At 38.2% G+C, this 21,054-nt stretch overlaps 1 protein-coding gene across 1 annotated transcript in view; it reads right to left on the bottom strand.

Annotated features, from left to right (window-relative positions):
- The window catches only part of NEDD1 (NEDD1 gamma-tubulin ring complex targeting factor), a 31,200-nt gene extending 10,389 nt beyond the window's left edge, over nt 1-20,811 (bottom strand). Inside the window, exons 1-8 of the mRNA XM_008144789.3 lie at nt 20,759-20,811; nt 18,360-18,503; nt 15,235-15,329; nt 10,930-11,046; nt 9,135-9,275; nt 5,073-5,302; nt 3,117-3,318; nt 2,541-2,730 (exon numbers count right to left, since the gene is read on the bottom strand). Coding sequence (XP_008143011.2) covers nt 2,541-2,730; nt 3,117-3,318; nt 5,073-5,302; nt 9,135-9,275; nt 10,930-11,046; nt 15,235-15,329; nt 18,360-18,495 — 1,111 coding nt within the window. The 5' untranslated portion in view covers nt 18,496-18,503; nt 20,759-20,811. The remainder of the gene's footprint in view (nt 1-2,540; nt 2,731-3,116; nt 3,319-5,072; nt 5,303-9,134; nt 9,276-10,929; nt 11,047-15,234; nt 15,330-18,359; nt 18,504-20,758) is intronic.
- Between the last annotated feature and the right edge of the window lie 243 nt (nt 20,812-21,054).

Raw genomic sequence — 21,054 nt, 5'->3', positions numbered from 1 at the left:
TAAGCAATGTCACCCCAATAAGATTAATTTTTAAATAATTTTTAAAAAATATATGATTTTGTGAATAAATTTAAAAAAATAATGTATTACCCATATTATTGGTAATATTACAACCGTGACCATCAGGGGGAAAAGCAGAATTTAACAATAATTCATTTAACCATCACTTTCATGGAATGAAGGGCTCCCCAAAAATCAAATAACTTATTTATTCATATACCATGTTATTGTAGCCATTTTTTTGAAAATTTTCTAAAATAATATACATACTTCTGTCTTAAAACTATTCTGAACATATAACTTAGTTGATTATCTCAAATGATAATCATAAAAAATGTCTGTAAGGCATATGTAGCACAATGCCTAACGGATAGCAGGATTCAAGTTATGCCAGTTCTCTCCCCAATTTGCAGTGAATAGATATTTTTCCCTCTTCTTTTTCTTCACTAACAGGGGAGCTTAACATTGCTCTAGGCATTATCGACCTCAAATGACTTCACTGACCTCATAAAGTTTACTAAGAGGAACGAAACCAGAATCCCAAACTCAGAGAGAATAGTAAAGTAGACAATAAAAAGGCAGAGTCCTGTTTTTCATTCCTTAAATGGCTGTTTCCTTCTGAAAATAAGCAGTAGTAACAAACTGCAGAGGTTGTTTTCAATAACTAAATCCGGACCACTTTAGTAGAAGCAACATGAACTTTTTGTCAAACTTCGGATTTTACAAGAAGCTTAAAATGATAATAGTAACAATGATGATCATGATAACAATACTACTAATCACACCATAATTATTGAGTGCCCACCATGTGCCAGGCACTTTTGATACATTTTTCTCTGATTTTCACAATAACCCTAAAAGTTATTATCTGTGAAAGAGAAAAATAAGATTCAGAATGGTTAAGAAAACTGCCCAAAGTCATTCTGGTAAGAAGTGATAGACCTGAGACTTAACCCTAATATACTCTACATGTTTCAGAGGGGGAAAAAATGGATGTGTGTGTGTGTGTGTTTGAGAGAAATTTAGGAAGTAAATGTGGCAAAATTTATAAAATGGCGAATCTACTGGACAGTTGAGCTCAGGAGTTCTTTATATATTATTGAAACTTTTTTGTAAGTTTGAAATTACTTCAAAATAAAATTAATGAACAGAATTTCTAACTATGGATGCAGAGCAAAAATTCATTTTGCCAGAAACTGCTAATCAGGAAAGAGCTGTTAATCAGTGACCCTGCAGATTCAAGTCTTCAACTCCTAATTAATGCTGTCATTGTCAAACATAGCCTCCTTATTAAAAACTAAATAAATACAGACTTCATAAAATTTACAGTAATTGAGAAAAATATTTTGTTTACTTTTTGAAAATTATGCATAAAATTGATAGTAAATTAAAATTTTAAAATAATGGCAATTTTAATATAGTTAAACATTTTTTGACAAACATTACTCAAATTTTCAAAAAGACTTCCTTCTTTTAAGTAGATAGCATTTATTTTTCCACGTAATATGTAATAATTTCTATGTGAGGACAATGTAGATATTCACAGAAAATTTGTAGTGAATATACTTACAACTTTAAAAACACTATTCCACATTATGAGTATTAACAAATTAAACTTTTGCTTATACTTGGAAATAGTAAATTCTGACTGAAAAGGCACCAACAAATATTTTTATCCATGTCAAGTACTTGTCCTAAAAATTTAAAGACATGAATGGGTACATCCATTTCCAATGAGAATATTTTGAAACCAGAATCCCAAACTCAGAGAGAATAGTAAAGTAGACAATAGTAAAGAATAGTAAAGTAGACATGGTACTGGCATATGTACCATGTAGACTTTTTAAAATATCTGTTGCATGTTGACAGTGTAGCATATTTCTTAAAATAAAAACCAGAAGGTTTTTAGGAATTTAGGAAATATGATCTTTATTGCAGGCAAAGAATATATTCTATAGTAGGTATGGGGAAGCTTATCATCATATTATACTTTCACAATGTCTAAGTAAATTCCTCTTTAAGAAATGCTTGATTATCAACGTAGAAAAAAAATTATTTAAAATTGTAATATTTTCATTTATTTTTATTTAACCAACTGCTAGTATGTGGCTTAATATAAGCCAGGCACTATTTAATACTTAAATATATTCATTTCATCACTTGATTTACCTTCCATTCTAAAATATAAAAGGAACCATTAATAGCTTTTAAAAAAGAAAAGAAAAAGACCTCTGAGATCAAATCATGACATCAAAATAAGTCACCCAGTCTAGTTAGTATTAAGAATGAATAATTTGAGTTGACATTATTGGGTTTTTTTAAGATAAGCAATATTTTTTACAACAGAAGTTCAACTAAATAGACTAAAAGAAATGTTTTTTCATTAAATTTTAAAAAAATTGTAGCTAAAGTTAAAATGTTTACTTCTTCAATGATATTTACTAATAATTTTATTTAAATACTCAGGTGAATTTGAGTTCTTGGTTCCTGAATAAAGTATAATTATATATATTAGGGTGCTACATATAAGCACCACTTACCTGCTTTGTCTTGGGGAGCAACTGTGCCTTTCCCCACGGCTGTTGTCATGGGCTGTGGCAGCGCCGTGGCAGGGGCAGTGGCTTCTCTGACAGTTCCAGAACTCTGAGCTCCCCCACTAGTAGCACTCACAGGAACAGTCCGTTTGTTCACAGCTGAGGCCTTACTTGAAGGGTCTTTATTTAAACCTGACTGAAATGTAATGGAATATTTAAAAGCTCAGGTTTCTAATGCTCCCTACTGTTATTAATATTTTATAAATTCCCTATTAGAGTAAAAATATGTATATATTTTTCCTTACAAATTTTAAGCTTGCTAGTATAGCTGAGAGTTTCCCTCTGAACCAAAAAAGCCTTTTTACAATATAAAAAGAGAGAAATATGAGAATTAAGTATAAAATTTTTTAAAGTTTTAAAACCAAGTATCAAATGGCTTTGTACTAAAATTATATTTAATGTTTTTTATATAAAAATGATTATGAAGCAAAACTACACTGTGTTTGATTGACAACATAAAAATACTATATCTGAGCTAGATTTATTTAGTAAAATAAAAAATTCAGAAAGGAAATATCTTACCTTAGAAAGAGCAGTGGAGTACTGAAATACTATACATTGCACAGATGTCTTATGAGCACTGATGGTTTTAACTGGTGATTTCAACATCCTTAAATCATACTGATATATTTTCCCACGGGAGGATCCAATAGCCAAAGTGGCACCATCAGGCATGAAATCTACTGCAGTTAGAGGAGTGTCAGCCACTAAAGTCTTCACTAGCCTTTGGAAAGAGAGCAAGTGTATGTAGATATATGAGTGTATTCAGGTATATAAGCTCATGTGACATAAATAACTAGCATATCAAAACCAAACTTACTTAGAATTGGGCAAGTAGCATACACATTCCAAACATTTATTTTAAAGCATAAATTTAGAATTAGAGACATTTCCAGTGCCAAGGCATATGGAGGAACTGCTAAACACTTCATCCTATTTTTCTATTCACTCCACATGTTCTAGAAGCAGTACCTATTTATTTAAGTAATTGTTACCTTGGCAATGAATATGACAGAATTCCTGGGTGCTACTCCACAAATAAAAGGGCTCTAGCCTCAGAATTAAGGAGGCTCCCAGTATCCCTTTTCCATTTATTGACCTGCTTAAGCCTCAAGAGGACTATGACCTTTCACAGGAGAGCAGCTGCTACTTTGTTCTTAGTTCTGTATCTCCTGACCAAAAAGCTAACTGAACCCATGTGGCTTGATCCTCAGGAAGCAAGGAGAGAAATATGGATACCAATCTGCTGAAGCTGAGCTCTTTACTGGAGTGTCTGATATAACAGAGAAATGCCTTACTGACTCAGGTCTCTTAGTAAATTAGTTCAAAAAAATAGTAAAAAGACAAAAGAATGTGAAATAAGTAACAGTAAATTTCTAATAAGGGCTGACAGTAGGTCCTTCCCTAGTAATAACATTACCATTTTTTTATAGGATTCTGCATATTGTTAGGTATCTTGAATACACCTGTAGCATTTTTGCAGCTTTTTAAAAGCTAACCTAGCACCCTTATAAATCTAAGAAGTACAGGAAGGCACAACAAACCCAGATACTCAGATTATGTGCCCTTTAGCTCTAGACCACTGGTTCTCAACTGGAGGTCGTTAGGATGTCACAATTAGGAAAATGCTACTGGCATCTAATGGGTAGAGGCCAGGGAGGTTGCTGAACATCCCACAGTGCCCAGGACAGTCCTTCACAACCAAGAATCACCCAGCCCAAAATGCTGATCCTTCAGACACCCTGCTTTACATAAGGAATTAATTTTAAAGCAAATTAACCATATTTAGTTATATTTTAAAAAAGATGTTAAAATAAAGATGTGAAATCATTAGCAGGCTATCCTTCAACGTTCACAATCCAGAAGTGCTCTAAATAAGCCAGCCAGAAAAAGACAAGTACCACAGGATTTCACTGATAGGTGGAATCTAATGAACAAAATACACTAACAAACAAAACAGAAACAGACTCACCAGATACAGAGAACAGACTGACAGCTGTCAGAGGGGAGGGGGTTTGGGGGACTGGGTGAAAAGGTGAAAGGTTAAGAAAAAACAACCTCATAGGCACGACAAACAACAGTATGATGACTACAAGAGAGAAAGGCAGAGGAAGGTAGAGAGGTAGAAGAGGGAAATGGGAGAATAAATGGTGACGAAAGACATCACTAGGGGTGGTGAATACACAATACAATATACAGATGATGTATTATAAAAGTGTACACCTCAGACCTATATAATTTTATTAACCAATGTCATCCCAGTAAATTCAACATTTTTTAAAAAAGAAACAGAATAATAATTAAAAAATAATACCCACACCTCATCTATTTTGTCTGCATGGGAAGAAGAAGAAAAAAAAAAATCTACCTTACCAGATATCAAGTACACAAATTTTAGAGCTCCTGAACATTAATTAATCATAGGTCTATACAAATCACTAATATATCTGCTAATGAGATAAGAAATGCCACACTTACTTCTTACTTGAAGTGTCATAGAGAATGATTCTCTTATCCAAGCCTATGGTTACAAACAACAATTCATTGACAGGAGAAAAGCAGATGCCTGAAGCTGGAGCTTTATGAGTACTGTCAAAGTTATGGTGAGGACTCTGACTATTCACATCCCAGAGAGTTACTACTCCGTTATCCGAAACACTGCCCAGCAGCGATTTCTTAAATAAGGAGTACTTCAAGTGCCGAACAGGCTATAAAAATAAGAATAAATTTTATGTAATTGTAAGCATTCATAAGAACATTTTATATAAACTATATAAATAACAGCCAACCACAGGCACAGCACTCACACAGGATTTAGGACTTTTCTGGTTTAGAGAGTAACAGGTTTCAATCAATACCATAAAATCATTTAGTGGGCTATATAAGATGATCCCAAGACATACCAATATTCTAGGAACTGAACATCTGTCATATTACTAACTTGGAGTACAGCTAACTCAATCTCCTTTTTTTTTCCCCATAGAAAAAAATACAACACATTCATTCATTAGGGTTAGAATATCCTATCTAATAAAAGAGTAATATGCAAATCAACCATCACTCCACTACACCCACAAGCCACGCCTACCAGCCACGCCCACCATCCAATCAGAGCGAGTATGCAAATTAGCCCCAACCAAGATGGCTACGGCCACTGAGCAAGCAGGAGGGAGGCTTGGGTTTCCCCAGCAATGGAGGAAGCCAAGCTTTCCACACACCCTGGCGGGCCCAGGCCTCCACTCAAGGCTACAAAGTTTCAATTATAGAAGGTAAATGAATTCCAACAGAAATGGCGGCAGCCACTGAGCGAGCAGGAGGCTTGGCTCCACTCCAGGTTACAAAGTTTCAATTGTAGAAGATAAATAAACCCCAGATACCAGGGCCTCCGCTTGGGTCGCCGGGGGACGTGGCTGGCCTGCAAACCACCACAGGCCCCTTGCTCAGGCTGCCCCATGCCCCAAGGAAACCCCCACCCTGATCCGGGACACCCTTCAGGGCAAACCAGCTGGCCCCCACCCATGCACCAGGCCTCTATCTTATCTAATAAAAGAGTAATATGCATCACTCCAACACACAAGATGGCTGCCCCCATGTGGTCAAAGATCCTGCCCCCATGTGGACACAAGATGGCCACCACAAGATGGCCAGAAGGGGAGGGAAGTTGAGAGGAACCAGGCCTGCAAGGGAGGGCAGTTGTGGGCGAACAGGCCAGCAGGGGAGGACAGTTGGGAGGGACCAGGCCTGCAAGGGAGGACAGTTGGGGGTGATCAAGCCTGCAGGGGAGGCAGTTAGGGGTGACCAGGCCGGCAGAGGAGGGAAGTTGGGGGTGACCGGACCTGCAGGGAAGGGCAGTTGGGAGGGACCCAGGCCTGCAGGGGAGAGCAGTTGGGGGGACCTGGCCTGCAGGGGAGGGCATTTAGGGGTGACCAGGCCTACACGGGAGGGCAGTTAGGGGCAAACAGGCTGGCAGGGAAGCAGTTAGGCACCAATCAGGCTGGCAGGGGAGTGGATAGGGGGTGATCAGGCTGGCAGGCAGAAGCGGTTAGGGGCAATCAGGAAGGCAGGTAGGCGAGCAGTTGGGAGCCAGCAGTCCTGGATTGTGAGAGGGATGTCCGACTGCCCGTTTGTGAGAGGACATCCCTTGAGGGGTCCCAGATTGGAGAGGGTGCAGGCTGGGCTGAGGGACACCCCCTACCCCCGTGCATTTGCGCACTGGGCCTCTAGTCCCTAAATAAAAGGCCCAGTCACAGCCAAATCACAAATAAGGAAAGACGAGCAGAGAATAAGCAATATTTGTATTTTAAACACATTTTAAATATTTAAATATATTTGTTTGATTCTGAGCATCTGATGTGCTGGAAATTCAATAACTAAAGCATAATAAAAAATCAACTAAACCACAAAGGATGAAGAGTCAATACTCTGGACTAGGCATGGAGAAAGCCTTTGGTCATCTAAGGAAATATATAATATCTCTCCCTCAAAGTTCTATATTAGCCTATTGAAATCTTTGTTATCTCTAAATTTAGTATTCATCCATTACCATGTTATTGAGGATCTTTTCAACATAATCCACAAAGTTGGACAATAGTTGAGGACAAAGAAAACATGATATGGTTCCAATTAGAATGTAGGCATGTAAAGAGTTAACCCTAATACAAAAGTTAGAATCAAGTAATTGGCAAGGAGGCCAGTTTATATTGTATTAAAAATAAAACAAACAATTAATTAAGCCTCATACCCAGAAGTCCTTTCTCCATTAATATCCCCCATTTTATTCCCAAAAAGATAATTTTATCTCACTGTTCTAAATCACCATAAGTTTGTTTTTTTATCAATCACCCATATTATCATTTATATGTATATCTTTTATTCCCCCAATACAAATGAAACTTGAAAAACATACATTTTTCTATGCATTTTTAATATCCAATATATTTTCCTTAAACACTAAATATATACTACTCAATATAATGATTTAAAAAACCACTTTTCAAAAGTGAGGCAGTCCCATCTTTTATCTAATAATAATTATGGCCACAGTGATTATAATTAAAAGTAAGAATGAAAAGAAGTTGCACCTTATTGGAAATTTCTGTGGAGAATTTCATGGAAAGTTAGTCAAAAATTAGATTTCTTGAGAAACTAAATGAATTCTTTTAAAAATTTTATAGACATTTTCATGAAGAAAAAATTTGGCTAATATCTATAATAAAAAAAAAGTATAGCCGAAACCGGTTTGGCTCAGTGGATAGAGCGTCGACCTGCGGACTCAAGGGTCCCAGGTTCGAATCCGGTCAAGGGCATGTACCTTGTTTGCGGGCACATCCCCAGTAGGGGGTGTGCAAGAGGCAGCTGATCAATGTTTCTAACTCTCTATCCCTCTCTCTTCCTTCTGTAAAAAGTCAATAAAATATATAAAAAACAAAAAAAAAATGAATTCTTTTAAAAATTTTATAGACATTTTCATTAATATTAGATCCAGAAGCAATGTAACAATCATTCCAATTATATGTTACACAAGTTACTTCATCTTTATGATCCTGAAAAAATTTGGCTAATATCTATAATAAAAAAAAAGTATAATATGCTAATTAGACCAGACATCCTTCAGGACAAAGCCGGGGCTGCGAGGGAAGCCCGGGTCCCAGGTGCCTGCCAGCAGCCAGAGGGAGGGAAGCCAGTGCCGGCCGGGGGAAGGAAGGCCTACTCTTGCACAAATGTCGTGCATCGGGCATCTAGTTCCTTTATAAAAAGTTTTCTTACAACCCTCCTCAGTGTGGCTAAGTGGCTGGAGCATCAATCAGTCCATGCACCTAGGGTTCTTAGATTCGATTCCCCATCAAGGGCACATACCTGGGTTGCAGGTTCAATCCCCAGCCCCAGTTGGGGCACATATTGGAGACAACCAATGAATGTGTCTCTCTCATATCCAATGTTTCTCTCTCTCTCTCTTCTCTCTCTCTCTCTCTCCTCCCTCCCCCCCCCCTCTTTTCTTCCCTCCCTTCCACTCTCTCTAAAAAAAAAACAATGGAAAAAATATCCTTGGGAGAGTATGAACAACAACAAAACATTTTCCTACATACTCCTGTATTAACCTGAAATACATGAGTAAGTTTTGATACATTAACTATGATATACTTAAAGAAACCAAAAGAACAAAACTCAATTTATCCTGTACCTAAACACACTCAATTATCACATGCCCATCAGAGTACTTATGTACCTGTCCTGTAGCTAACATAATTTGAGCTATGCAACACTTCTGTAACTGTAATGTCTATAGAGATTAATATTCATGTTTTGTGCTTAACCTGGTAACACTATTTGTATTTTGTTATATATAGTTATAACCTAGGAGCATGTTATAGTCAATGGCCTAACTGAACTCGAAGTAAGCATACTCAATCTAGTATGAATTAGCTTATTTTCAATCAAGCTTATTTTAAATACTTAATTTTAAAAACTTAAAAGTCATTGGTTTATATAAGAGTTCAAAATCTATCTTATCAACTTTATTTTGAATAAACCCATACTTACCTGGCTACTACCATGACCAAAAGGAGTAGTAGATATATTAGTGGTTACACTGTGCAAAATAATTTCACCACTGAGAGATCCAGAAGCAATGTAGCAATCATTCCAATTATATGTTACACAAGTTACTTCATCTTTATGATCCTGAAAGAAAAAAATGAAAGTAAATACAGTGCCATAAAACCTTCAAAAAGCAAATTTTCATGTTTTTGTAAATTTTGTGTTTTATAAATATTATCCATTTGTCAGTCTAATATTTGCTTTAACATTTTCCTCAAATTTTAAAAATTACTCAAATACGCAGAAAACTATCTGATCAACACCAAGTCTTCCCAGGGAACAGAGATCTATTTTTCATGACCATAATAAAGCTCAGGCACTCTGAAATGAGAGACAGAACGAAAAGGTAATTTTCTAAATGGCAATATGTCTCCCTGAAAGAATTCACTTCCACTGACAAGTAACATTTATTGGGAGTTGACTATCAGGAGAGTCCCTGCCCTTGAAAGTATTACTGTTCAATTGAGAAGACAGGACATTTAAATTAACAGGAAAATGGCAGAACAAAGCTAAGTGAGTGGTGGTAGAGGCAAAGTGTCAAGACAAAAGAGAAAGAGGCATCACTGTGAACTCAGTTGAAGAGGAAGATTTATGCAAGACATAAAGTTGGAGTTCAACCTTAAAGAAAGAAGAGCTAAACTAGGGGAAGTAGACCAGACACTGCAAAATGGAAGAGTAAGAAACAAAAGCCCCAAAGCCAGAAGGGCAAGGTATGTTTGAGAGACGACAGCAGCTGCTTCCCTTTGTCGAGTACCTATTAACGCTGGGAGCTTGATATATTATTATTGTTATTTATTTATCTTAATCCTCACCAGAGGGCATTTTCATTGACTTTATTTATTTATTTATTTATTTATTTATTTATTTATTTATTTATTTTGGGGGGTGGGGGAGAGAAACATCAATCGGTTGCCTCCAGTATGCCCCCCAAAGGCAACCGGATCGAACCACAACCTAGGTCTTATGCCATAACCACAAATCGAACCCGTGACCTTTAGGTGTACACGACACTCCTACCAACTTAGGCACACCACCCAGAGTTATATAACTGCTAAATGAGAAAGCCAGGACTCAATTCCAGGTCAAACCCCAAGCCTATTTGCCTCCCTCTATATTAGGCTGTCTCCCAAATCAAACGGGAAATCCATCCATGTGGAGACAACAAAACTGGTTTTGAACTGAGTTCACAAGGACTGTTTTCCAAGATCAAGTCAGAGAAATCTAGCAGGAACACAGAAAAGGGATCAGGAGTAGGAGTCTAGTTTTTAACAGTTTGGTGTCATACCTTACTAATACAAACAAACCAACCATTGTATCTAATAATTATATTAATGTAATACCAAGAATAGTAACTATAATATTCCACTATTATATTACACTTTTTATATTGTAATAACAATTACATGACAACCTTTTCAAATGGTCCTTCAAGCATGTTTGGAGATGTCTCTACATTTCATTGCTTTTCTAAATCAAAGAAACAATATCTAATGAGAAGAAAGAGGACATTTAGGGCATTGCTCCGATCTAGGAAATTAAGAATATGATGTCCAATACAATTTCTATGGCTTTGTGAAGAGACTGAATCTTTATTTTCCCTAACAAATCTCACTTCAATTCTGAAGCATCTTACTTTTATCATAAAAGCTCAACATTAAAAGAAAAGTTTGGTAACTAAGCACATTGTGAGATACCCATTTCAGTAACATTAGAAAACAACACCACCCAAGTTCCTTACCTTAAGAGATCGATGAACTCTTTTTGCTTTTAAATCCCAAATATTAACAGTGTTATTCAGGCCTCCGCTTACCAAATACATAGATGTGGAATTTAAACTGACACATGTCTGCTTTTGCTATTAAAGAAAAAAAAAAGTTACCTTAACTTAAAGAGCCCAGAGATGACTTTTAAGTCTTATTCAATACTTAGCAAGCACTTAATAAATGCTTGTTGAATTAAATGTTATAAACATGCTAATACTTATACTAAAGATTCACCTCTAATCTCCCACATGGATCCAATAGCTTGTAAGGAGTTAAAAAAGACTTCAAGAAATCAGCCAGATTCATGTTCTCTGCCATACACAGAGGTGACAGAGGAAGCTTAGAAAATACCAGCAAGTCTTGGTCTCCCATCAGGGCTTACCTGCCCTTAATATCTCCCCTACTAAAACCTGCTCTTGCATTTCCACAGGATACCCTGAGTTACAATCAAACCACAGCTCAGAAAACGCTAATGGTAGAGAAGACTTTCAAGAATGTCTAAGTTCCTCATTTTACAGATGAAGAAAGGTTTCCATCGAGGACAAGATATTTGCCCAAAGTCTTGTGGCAAATCTCCCCTTAAGAAATCCAATTCTTAAACATCAAGTCATCAGAACTTGACTCTTACATTCTTCCCCATGTATGTAAAGACACCATCCACCCAGTTTTTCAAGATAAAATTCCAGAATTAGCCTTGATTCCTCATTCTGCCTGCCCCAAGTCTACCATAAATTCTCCAAACTCCAAAACTAAAATAAATCCCACCTGGCCCTCCCAGTATCTAGCACTCCTTCCAGCACTCTACTCCAAACCCTGTGGGAACCACAACAGCAGCCTCTTAACTGGTTGTCCTGCTTCTACTGCTACGCATTCTGTTCTCTGTAATAAGGTGAACTTTAAAAAATGTAAATCTGATCATGTCTCTCCCATTTAAAAATGTTCAATGGCTTCTAATCAACCCTAGAATAAATTCCAGACTCATTAACCTGGCTTTCAAAGCCCTATCTATTCATCTGGCCCCTTCCATTCAGCTCTCATTTTTTTCTTCACCCACTAATTCTCCAGCCACAATGACGTTCTTGCATTCCTTAAAAATAACTCTACATTTTCCTCAAGGCTTCTACAACAGCTATTCTTGCCCCGAACTTTGGCTGAACAGCTTTTTCTGGTCAATAGACAGCACCTTAAATGCCATCTCTTCAGGGGTACTCCCCTGGCCACCTAAGGTAACTTGCTATCTCAATATATTAACTATTTTAGTTCTCAACACAACAACTTATCACTATCTGGGTATTCTGTTTCCTAGTTTACTGTCTGTCTTCACCAGAATGTCAGTTTCTTTAAGAGCAAAGACCATATCCATACTCAATATATATTTATAACATAAATGACTAAAAATACAGAGGCTACCAAGTTTTTCTCACAATAATTATCTGAGCATCATCTACCTGGCGGTGCCCATCCATCAGAACACAATGTTTCATGTATTTTCCTATTTAACCTTCAGGTACACTATGTAGTTACATTAATGTTCTTACCTCCAGTTGAATGCTATGGGGAAAAAATAGAGAAATGAATGATTCCAAAGGGGACATATTTGTGACTTGGTTAAAATCTAAAGGCAAGCCATGCAGGTTAGGCAAGTCATCTCACCTTTATGAGCCTATGTTTCTTCACCTGAGAAATGAGAGATGAGGACTAGAACTACTGTTCCTAACTTGAGAGTCCACGCATCTCAAAAACATCCTCTACTCAAGAGAGCACCAGATTCTTAAAAAGGGGCAGGTGGCTCCTACACTCAAGCTTCTTACTGCTCTTAAATTTTGACCAAGAGTCAAAATTACCAACACATATAAACAGGAGCACGTTAGGTCAATGTGTCAGTATAGTAGGAATAATTCTCTTCTAGGCACCATACATACATACATACATAGGAACTAAATTTGGTCTGAACAAACTAATAAGATTTAGAATGTGGTTATCACTGCAAATCAGGACAGTTCACTAAGAGCTATAAAAATGACCTTTAAAGAAAATAGACAAGAATGATATCCATCAAAAATAAATATATTAGGATTCTAATTGTCAAAAACAACTCAACTTATTCTTAAGGGCTCAGAACAAAAGCTGTTTATAGCTGGCTTACCCTGATGACAGAAGATTCTTTTTGTTAATATATTATTAATGTAGCTAATGAACTTAAATAATTAACAGAAATCGTGTAGTTATTACAGGAATCCTACATCCCAAAACACAAGCAATGGGTGTTTTTAAAATCTAAAAATAACAGCTGGTCAAATTTCTAGGTTATATAGTAGCCTATCACACCCATTATAACACTGTTAATACCAATCTGCCTACTTTTAAGAAGTAAAATACAAAATCAAAGAAAATAAATATAAACTTAAAAAGTTCTACTCAAAAATTAATGTTTAAATAAGAATCATATTTTCCTATAAGGAAAGGTCTAATATCTCAAATAGCACATGAGTAAAAGAACTTGGATCCTACAAAACAAAGGTTTTCAACACACTAATCTTACCTTATAATAGACAAATATGCAAATTGACCGCACCTTCGCTACGCCCAAGCCACGCCCACCAACCAAGCCACGCCCATCAACCACACCCACCAGGAAACCTGTTGCAGGGACGCTGGGGTGTGGCGGAGCCCAAGGCCTGGAAAGCCGCCCAGGGCCAAGCCAGGGACCCTGAAAGAAGGTAGAAGGCAGTGGCCATAGCCAAGGCCTGGGTCCCCGGTGCTGGCAGAAAACTGGTGCAGGCAGCCAGGTGAATGAAGGTCTATTGCACGAATCTTCGTGCAAACGGGCTACTAGTATGTTATAATAAATTACTGATAAAGGCTAAAGAACCAATGTTTGCAAAATACTTTTATAAGTAAATTAAAGCAGATTCAAATTATAACTATAACGACCACTTCAGCCACATGCATCCTGATGTGATTTCTTAAAGAAGGGAAAGAGAATTAACTACAACTGTTATGGAATATTCACAAAATTTGTAGAATTGTGTCAATTTGTGAATATCATCTATTTTCATACTTTAATAACAAAAACAAAAAGGTACCAAACTGGTTCTAAGACATGATGTAAAAGTAGCATAATACATATTGTAACAGAGGAAATCAAAATTATTTTGATGCTATTTAATTAAATGTATGTCAACTGTCTTTGACAGGATTTAAAGATTCAAAGATGATGACTAAGATGTTTTGCCTGCTCTGAAAGGATATACACTTTGATCTTATCAACCAGGGATGCTCTCTGCTTCAATTTTACGTAACTGAGTTTGAATAGGCAGAAGGTCTCAAACTCCATTTCTACCATTAGCATGATCTCTGCCACAGCCTCAACATATATGGGCTGGAAATGAACTTTGGGCCAATCCCACTAGCTATCTTTAGGAAAGGACTGATAGAAATCAAAAGTCCTTTATAAATTAGATCAGCTATCCAGCTGTTCTTTCTAATTGGGCTCCATTACCTATTCCAGTGTAAAATTAGGACTATTCATAATGTTTTAGGGTCTGCTAGGAAAATCTGAAACTTAAAAAACAAAACAAAAACAAGCTACCAACATCTGTACCTTTTTATTTAGATCATATCTTATTTAAAAAAGAAATAGCTTGGAAATAGCTTCCAATAGATTGGAAATGAGGTAGCCAGCAATATCCTGAATCAGAAAGATTACTTTACAAAACAAAAGAATAAGCAAACGATATGCAATGAACGCTTCATTTAAATGCTCTGGGTCCAAAGCTCGTTTTGACAAAGCCATCTTTTCCAGGCGAGCTTGGGGAGGCTCAGGCAGGCCCTCAGTACAGTGGACAGAAGCAAAAGCAGAAAGCTATGTCAGATAGGGGGCCTTAGCTGATACAGTCCGCAGGCCAATGTCAGTGAAGGCAGGGCTACATCATTAGGGCTTTATGGTCATATCAAACGAGTGACTTAAGTGGGACTTGGTCCTTAAAAAGGCAACACCAGGGAACCTCCCACAGAGGAAAAATAGAGAAACAAGTGCCTAGTTGACAAAACCTGAATCCTTGATTGCTCCCCTAAGGTTCAGTAATATTTTACTTAAAGATGTTTCAGTACCCATCTCACCAGGAAGTGTTATGGTATTATTTTGAGCTTAGGTTAAGAAAAATGCTTTTAAACACCTTTATATTTAGTCGCAAGCGCTACAATAAATAAGCAGTTGCCACCCAAGTAGAACTAAGATTTTCTTTTAGGTTTTTTTGTTTGTTTGTTTTTTCACTTACCCCTTCACCAAGCTCTAAAAGTGGAACAGGTTTACATTTGCAACTTGAAACAACAATTTTGTCGCCACTGGAAGATGCTGTCACTAGAAAGTTATCTAAATGAAGGGTTAAGGAGCATAAAACAATCCATGAGCATCTCTAGCACTAGACTTAATATGAGAATTGTAATGATAAAGGCAAGCATACTAACCTAAAAAGAAAAGCAAATGAACATCGCTTATACATTAGCTTTCAAAAATGGCTCAGTTTACTAATTACTAAATCTCTTTACCACCACAGGGAAGAACTATCCTTTCTGGCTATGCTATCACTTGAAAGCTATTTAATCCATGTGAAACACTACTTACTCCATTTTCAAAGAGTAGGCCAGAAGGTCTAATTTTATACTTCAAGAATGAAAGTATAATAAAAGCACCATCGGCATCTATGAGTCAGCCTTTTTGTCTATAAACACTGTTCAAGACAGTTTTTAACACAGTGGTTGCTACCCATTTAAGTTAGGAAGCAAATACCTATATTAGTCTCCTATTTGTCCACTAAAAAAATAAAAGCTGGTATTTTCTCACTAGAATTTTTGTGGTAGAATGTTTCAATCTTAAATATATTAAGAATAAATATTATAGTAAATATAGCAAATATAAATAAGTGTGGTTAAATAGCAACTACTTATGTTATAGAAGAGTTCTATTTTAAATTAAACTTTAAATTACTTAAAATGTAATATAATTACATTTTTAAATGTTTTCAAATAAATTTAAAATTATATTTACCTTATTTTATGTGGAACAATCAGGAAATACAAAGCAATGTATTTTAAAACTAAAATAATTAAATACAATATAACCGAGAATAAGAGTTTCATTTTGAAAGTCATAACAAATTAAAACATCAGAAGTTTAAATTAATGCTTTTAAACAAGCCAAGTTCTAAGTGCATTACTTTTGGATGATTTACCTAACATTCCTATATTTTGTGAACAGACCGTGGGTTGTGATTTTATGATACATAATTTAAACAAAATCATTTCCACCTAGATATTACAGCATTGAGGAAAATACATCATTTCTCTTTATTTGGCTTCTTCCTTGTTTACTGCTACTTTTCTCCTTACAGTATAGAAATGAAAAAACAGAAAGATAATGAGAGGGTAAAACAGTAACCTCTTGTATTTCTCATGTAGTTTTAGAAGTCATGAGAAAGTGAGGAACATTATCTCGAGGACCAAATGCATAGAAAACTAATCTCCCTGGCACGTCACCATCAACTCCGCCTTTGGAACCCATGCAAAGTGGCCCCCAAGTTTCTGAGTGTGGGAGTCTTCTTTCATCAAGAACTAACCTCCTGCCCTAGCCGGCTTGGCTCAGTGGATAGAGCGTCAGCCTGCCGACTCAAGGGTCCCAGGTTCGATTCCGGCCAAGGGCACATGCCTGGGTTGCAGGCTCAATCCCCAGTTGGGGATCATGCAGGAGGCAGCCGATCAATGATTCTCTCTCATCATTGATGTTTCTATCTCTCTCTCTTCTTCTCCCTTCCTCTCTGAAATCAATAAAGAAATATATTAAAAAAAAAAAAAAACAAGAACTAACCTCCATGGAAGGGATCAAAGCTTCATTATGAGTAAGATTATCTGAAGGCTTTCAGTGCACATCTACTGCACAGGAAAACCACACAGAAATAAGACCAGTTTCCAAGTCATACGACACCTCCTCATAGTCACATCAGTTTTATTCACAGACCATTAAATGGCTTATTGGTAAATGCCAACTGTTACTAAAACTCCCTGGAATACAATAAACCAAAAATAATACATCTTACTAAGTAATGCTATTTTTCTCTAATGCAGTAACAGAGACAAATTAACCTCTAAACATAATAAAAAGCCAGTAATAGAGAAGCAACCTCACGTATTTGTCCCTCGCTTTAAAACAGTTCCCCCCACTACACATCTGGAGAGTACTGCAAACATGTAGTCACTTCACCATGAGTTTGATTAATAGAGCACTGAAGTAATTAACTTTGCTACCATAATACAAATTCAAGGAATGATGAAGTAAATTTAATTCAATACGAAAATTCATCATTTTTGTAGCATATCTGCATTAACAATTAGATTGAGCATGAAAACTTCTAATGGTTTTGTTTCTGAATCACATTTTCATCAAGAAGCAGAATATTAATACTTTGGTATTGATAAGATCAGACATGTAAAAACCTGATTTGTTGTTTAAGAAACTGTATGTTTGACAAAAGAATGACAATTTTTAGCATAGCAATGCATACAAAAGGTGATGAATACTTTGTTGACAACAGCGGTTCTCAAGTAGGGGCTACTGGCATCTGGTGGGTAGAGGCCAGAAAGGTTTCTAAACATCCTCTAACGCACAGGACAGGCCCCGTAACAGAGAGCCACCTGGCCCAAAATGTCAATAGTGCGAGGGGCTGAGAAATCCCGATTTCCAAGCTTCACTGCCTCATTTATTTTATCCACATATAGGAGTTTACTAAGACAAGGAGGGTGTGAACCAGAAACATAGAAAGCTTAGAAAAAATCAATAACTTCTCTGAGTATTTGGGAAATGAGACTATTTTCATCATAGATAGAAAGGGAGAAAAATACAAGGATACATCAGTAAGATGGGGATGTAGGTCAATTTTAGTTTTTATCTCCTCACCCAACCTTTGTTTCTGTCTTTGAGTTCTATCATTAATTTCCAGACAAGATCCACAAATATTCAAACGTGGATTCCAAAACTCATTCCAAAACCCTTTCAGAATTTTTCCCATCATTACCTACCTTATTCTATTTGATTCAATAACAAACTCTAGATAACAAAATGAATTCTATGGTCTGTATATAATAATTAATATTTATGTGTATTTATATATATATATATATATACATACATACATATGTATATTAATAGCAGTGTTTTTCAATGTAATGGGCTAAAACTAAATTTTTTAAAAATGAAATCAAGATAAACCAGTGTGTATTCATGATATACTGTTTAGTACACCGTTTCTTTTTACTTTTCATAGCTATGCATTATGGGTCACATGCAAAAAAAGTTCCATTGGTTTTTAATCCTAACAAAGAGTGTTTTCGTTTGTTTTTTAAAGGATACTATTGCTGCTCCAACATAATGAGCTGATTCCATGTGGTGATGTGTGTGGGTTGAATTTATCCACCAATGTCATGGATGAAGCATCCCATATTTTAATATCATCTCCGGATGAAGCAAATCTGAGATTTTCCTGCATGGCTGCACCTACAAATAGTTTAAAACAATATATTTTAAAAAAACAATTAAAGTTAGGCAAAATAAAGTTAATGAAGCATCTAATCCAAGTGGCACCACTGTCCACTTCTGTCCCCAAGAGTGTGCTCACTACAAAGTAGCTGGAGTGATCTCTGACCCTTCCCCTGGCTCCCCACACCAATTATAATGCAATCTAGCCTTCTTAGCCTGCCTCATGTGACCCACCTAGCCAGGTGCAAATCTCTTCCCTGGAGCCCCCAGACTCACACTCGCCTTCTTTCTTGCCGGCGTGTCTTCCATTTGCTCCTCCTCTGCCTGGAATGCTCTTTCCCCCAGAATTCCTATGGTCATCTCCTTCATATCATTCCAGTCTCAGGCCAAATGTCTCCTCCTCAGAAAAGCTTACTCTGATAAGCATGACTAAAGCAGCCCCATACCAGTTGCTCTACATCCCATTATCCTGTTTCATTTTTTCATGGCACTTGCTCCTCTTTACAATTCTAATTTTACTCATCATGTCTGCCTGCCCCTTCCCTCCCCGCAACTTGAACAAAACAGATCTTCAGGACAGGTATTCTGTCTTGTTTACTACATCTTGAAACATTCCTGGCACACCGGAGGTACTGAGGAAGAATAAGTGTTGGATTGGTAACCTCCTAATCTTTCTAAAAATGTATCATAAACTGTAGCACTCCTGCAGGCCCGAATCCAGACACTCTAGTTTTTCCAAATAATTCCAAAATGAGCAAATACAGCCAAGATGTCACTCGTCCCTAAACCAATTATTGGTCTACAACGCCCTCACTCATATTATTCATTCACAGTTATATAGTTCAAACACAATGCTGATAAGGTGACTTCACAAATTAAAGCAATCTACAGGCAGGAAGCCAAAAAGCTACTCTAGACAGACACTATAAAGAGCAGCAAACAGTAACATATGATAGGTCAAAAAAAAAAAAAAAAGTGCTCAAAAATACATGAGAGGAAGGGGAAGGGAAGAGAAGGGGACCTAGAAATATATGCCCCATGCCTTAATTGTGTGGACAGTGCAAGAGTAAGGCACAGCCTTAGTGATGTCACAGACAGGTTCCCAAGTCATCCACAAAACAGTGCACTTACGTCCAGTATATTTCAAAGGGCAACTTAGAGGAATAATAACTTCTAGGGCCCTTTAATCCTCAAGACACACAAAAACAGTTAATGTGTTTACCAAAAAAAAAGCTAAAACTTGTGATAACTAGAAAAGCCACCTACGTGATTCATGATGCCTCATTTACCAGATACATGCATTGCTACTAAAAGCCAGTCACCTGTTGCAACACAGGCATAGTGCTGGGATTTGGTGCCTGAACATGTAATAAGGGGCCCTGTTGGTTCCTTACTCGAGGAACAATGAAGAGCAAGAAAGGCGATCTCTAAACCCCGTCAACACAACTGTAATCTTACACCATCCCCGGCGAGTGGCGTGGTGTAGTGGAAAGATCACTTAAGCCGGGGCTCAGAAAAAAAAGTGGGTTCAAACGATGTGCCCCAGAGTTTGGGTGGCAGTGACTTTGGCCAAACCACTTGATGTCTGTTTCCTTCTCGGAAAGTGGCGCAGGGAAGGGGACCATCCATCTCGGTCTTCTGAGAACACACACTGAAGGGAGAGGCATGAACTGCATCAGCCTTTCAAAGTGGGTCCCCTAGAAAGAGCCGTGGGGACCTCAGGGCGGTAACGGACCCCGAATGTGGGGATAACAGCAACAGGAAACATCACTTAGTTTTTTTTACACCAATGAAAGTTCTCTCCCAACTTGCATTCATCAAAAAGGCATTTTACTTGCAAGAACTTTGTTTATAAGGGGTTTTCCCTTGTAAAATGCATTGGAGCGCCTACTAAACGAGTCACAGCTGAGAGATCTGCAAAAAGGAGGACGGACTGTGGAGCAGCTGCAAACTTTTCGGAGGCAGCACACCCCCCAGGGCCGCCCCCCACACCCCCCCAGCTGGCCCGGGCCACCTCTGAGGCCGGCGCGGGGGGGGGCGGGGGCAGTCGCAGGCCCGGGGGCGCGACCCCGGCCCGCGGCTTCCGGGAACTTCCGCGCCAAACCCGTGCCGCGCCCCTGCCCCCCGCAACCGTCCGGAGCGCGGGACGGCCCGGCGCGGGGAACCCGGGGCCTCCGCACCGCCCCCGAGGTGGCCGGAGGGCGGGCGGGGTTCGGGGACATGCAAGGACACAGCGAGCGAGGCCCGCTGACCCGGGCCCTCCGGAACCTCACCTCTCCGCCGGGGCACACCGGGCGCCGCGGCCAGGCCCGCTCCGCGCTGGGCTTCCGGCTCCCGCCCGGACTGTTAAACTTCAGCGGCCGGAAGTCCCACCCCTGAGTGGCGTCACCTGGCCAAGCGCTGCCCCAGGCGGTGGCTGGGGATCTCCGGGTTGGGCCTCCCCGTGGGGGTTGTTTTCCCAGTGTCTGGGTGGGGGAACTGCCGGCCCGGGCGCCTCCCTCCACACCCAGCTGCGGCTCGAGGGCCACAGGCGGCAGCCCCTGGGTCATTCATTTGTTCGCTGGCCGCC

The sequence above is a fragment of the Eptesicus fuscus genome, chromosome 7, assembly GCF_027574615.1.
Source record: "Eptesicus fuscus isolate TK198812 chromosome 7, DD_ASM_mEF_20220401, whole genome shotgun sequence".
In the NCBI taxonomy this organism is placed as follows: domain Eukaryota; kingdom Metazoa; phylum Chordata; class Mammalia; order Chiroptera; family Vespertilionidae; genus Eptesicus; species Eptesicus fuscus.
The sequence above is the reverse complement of the archived record's forward strand: the minus strand, read 5'-3'. Positions and strand labels throughout refer to the sequence as shown.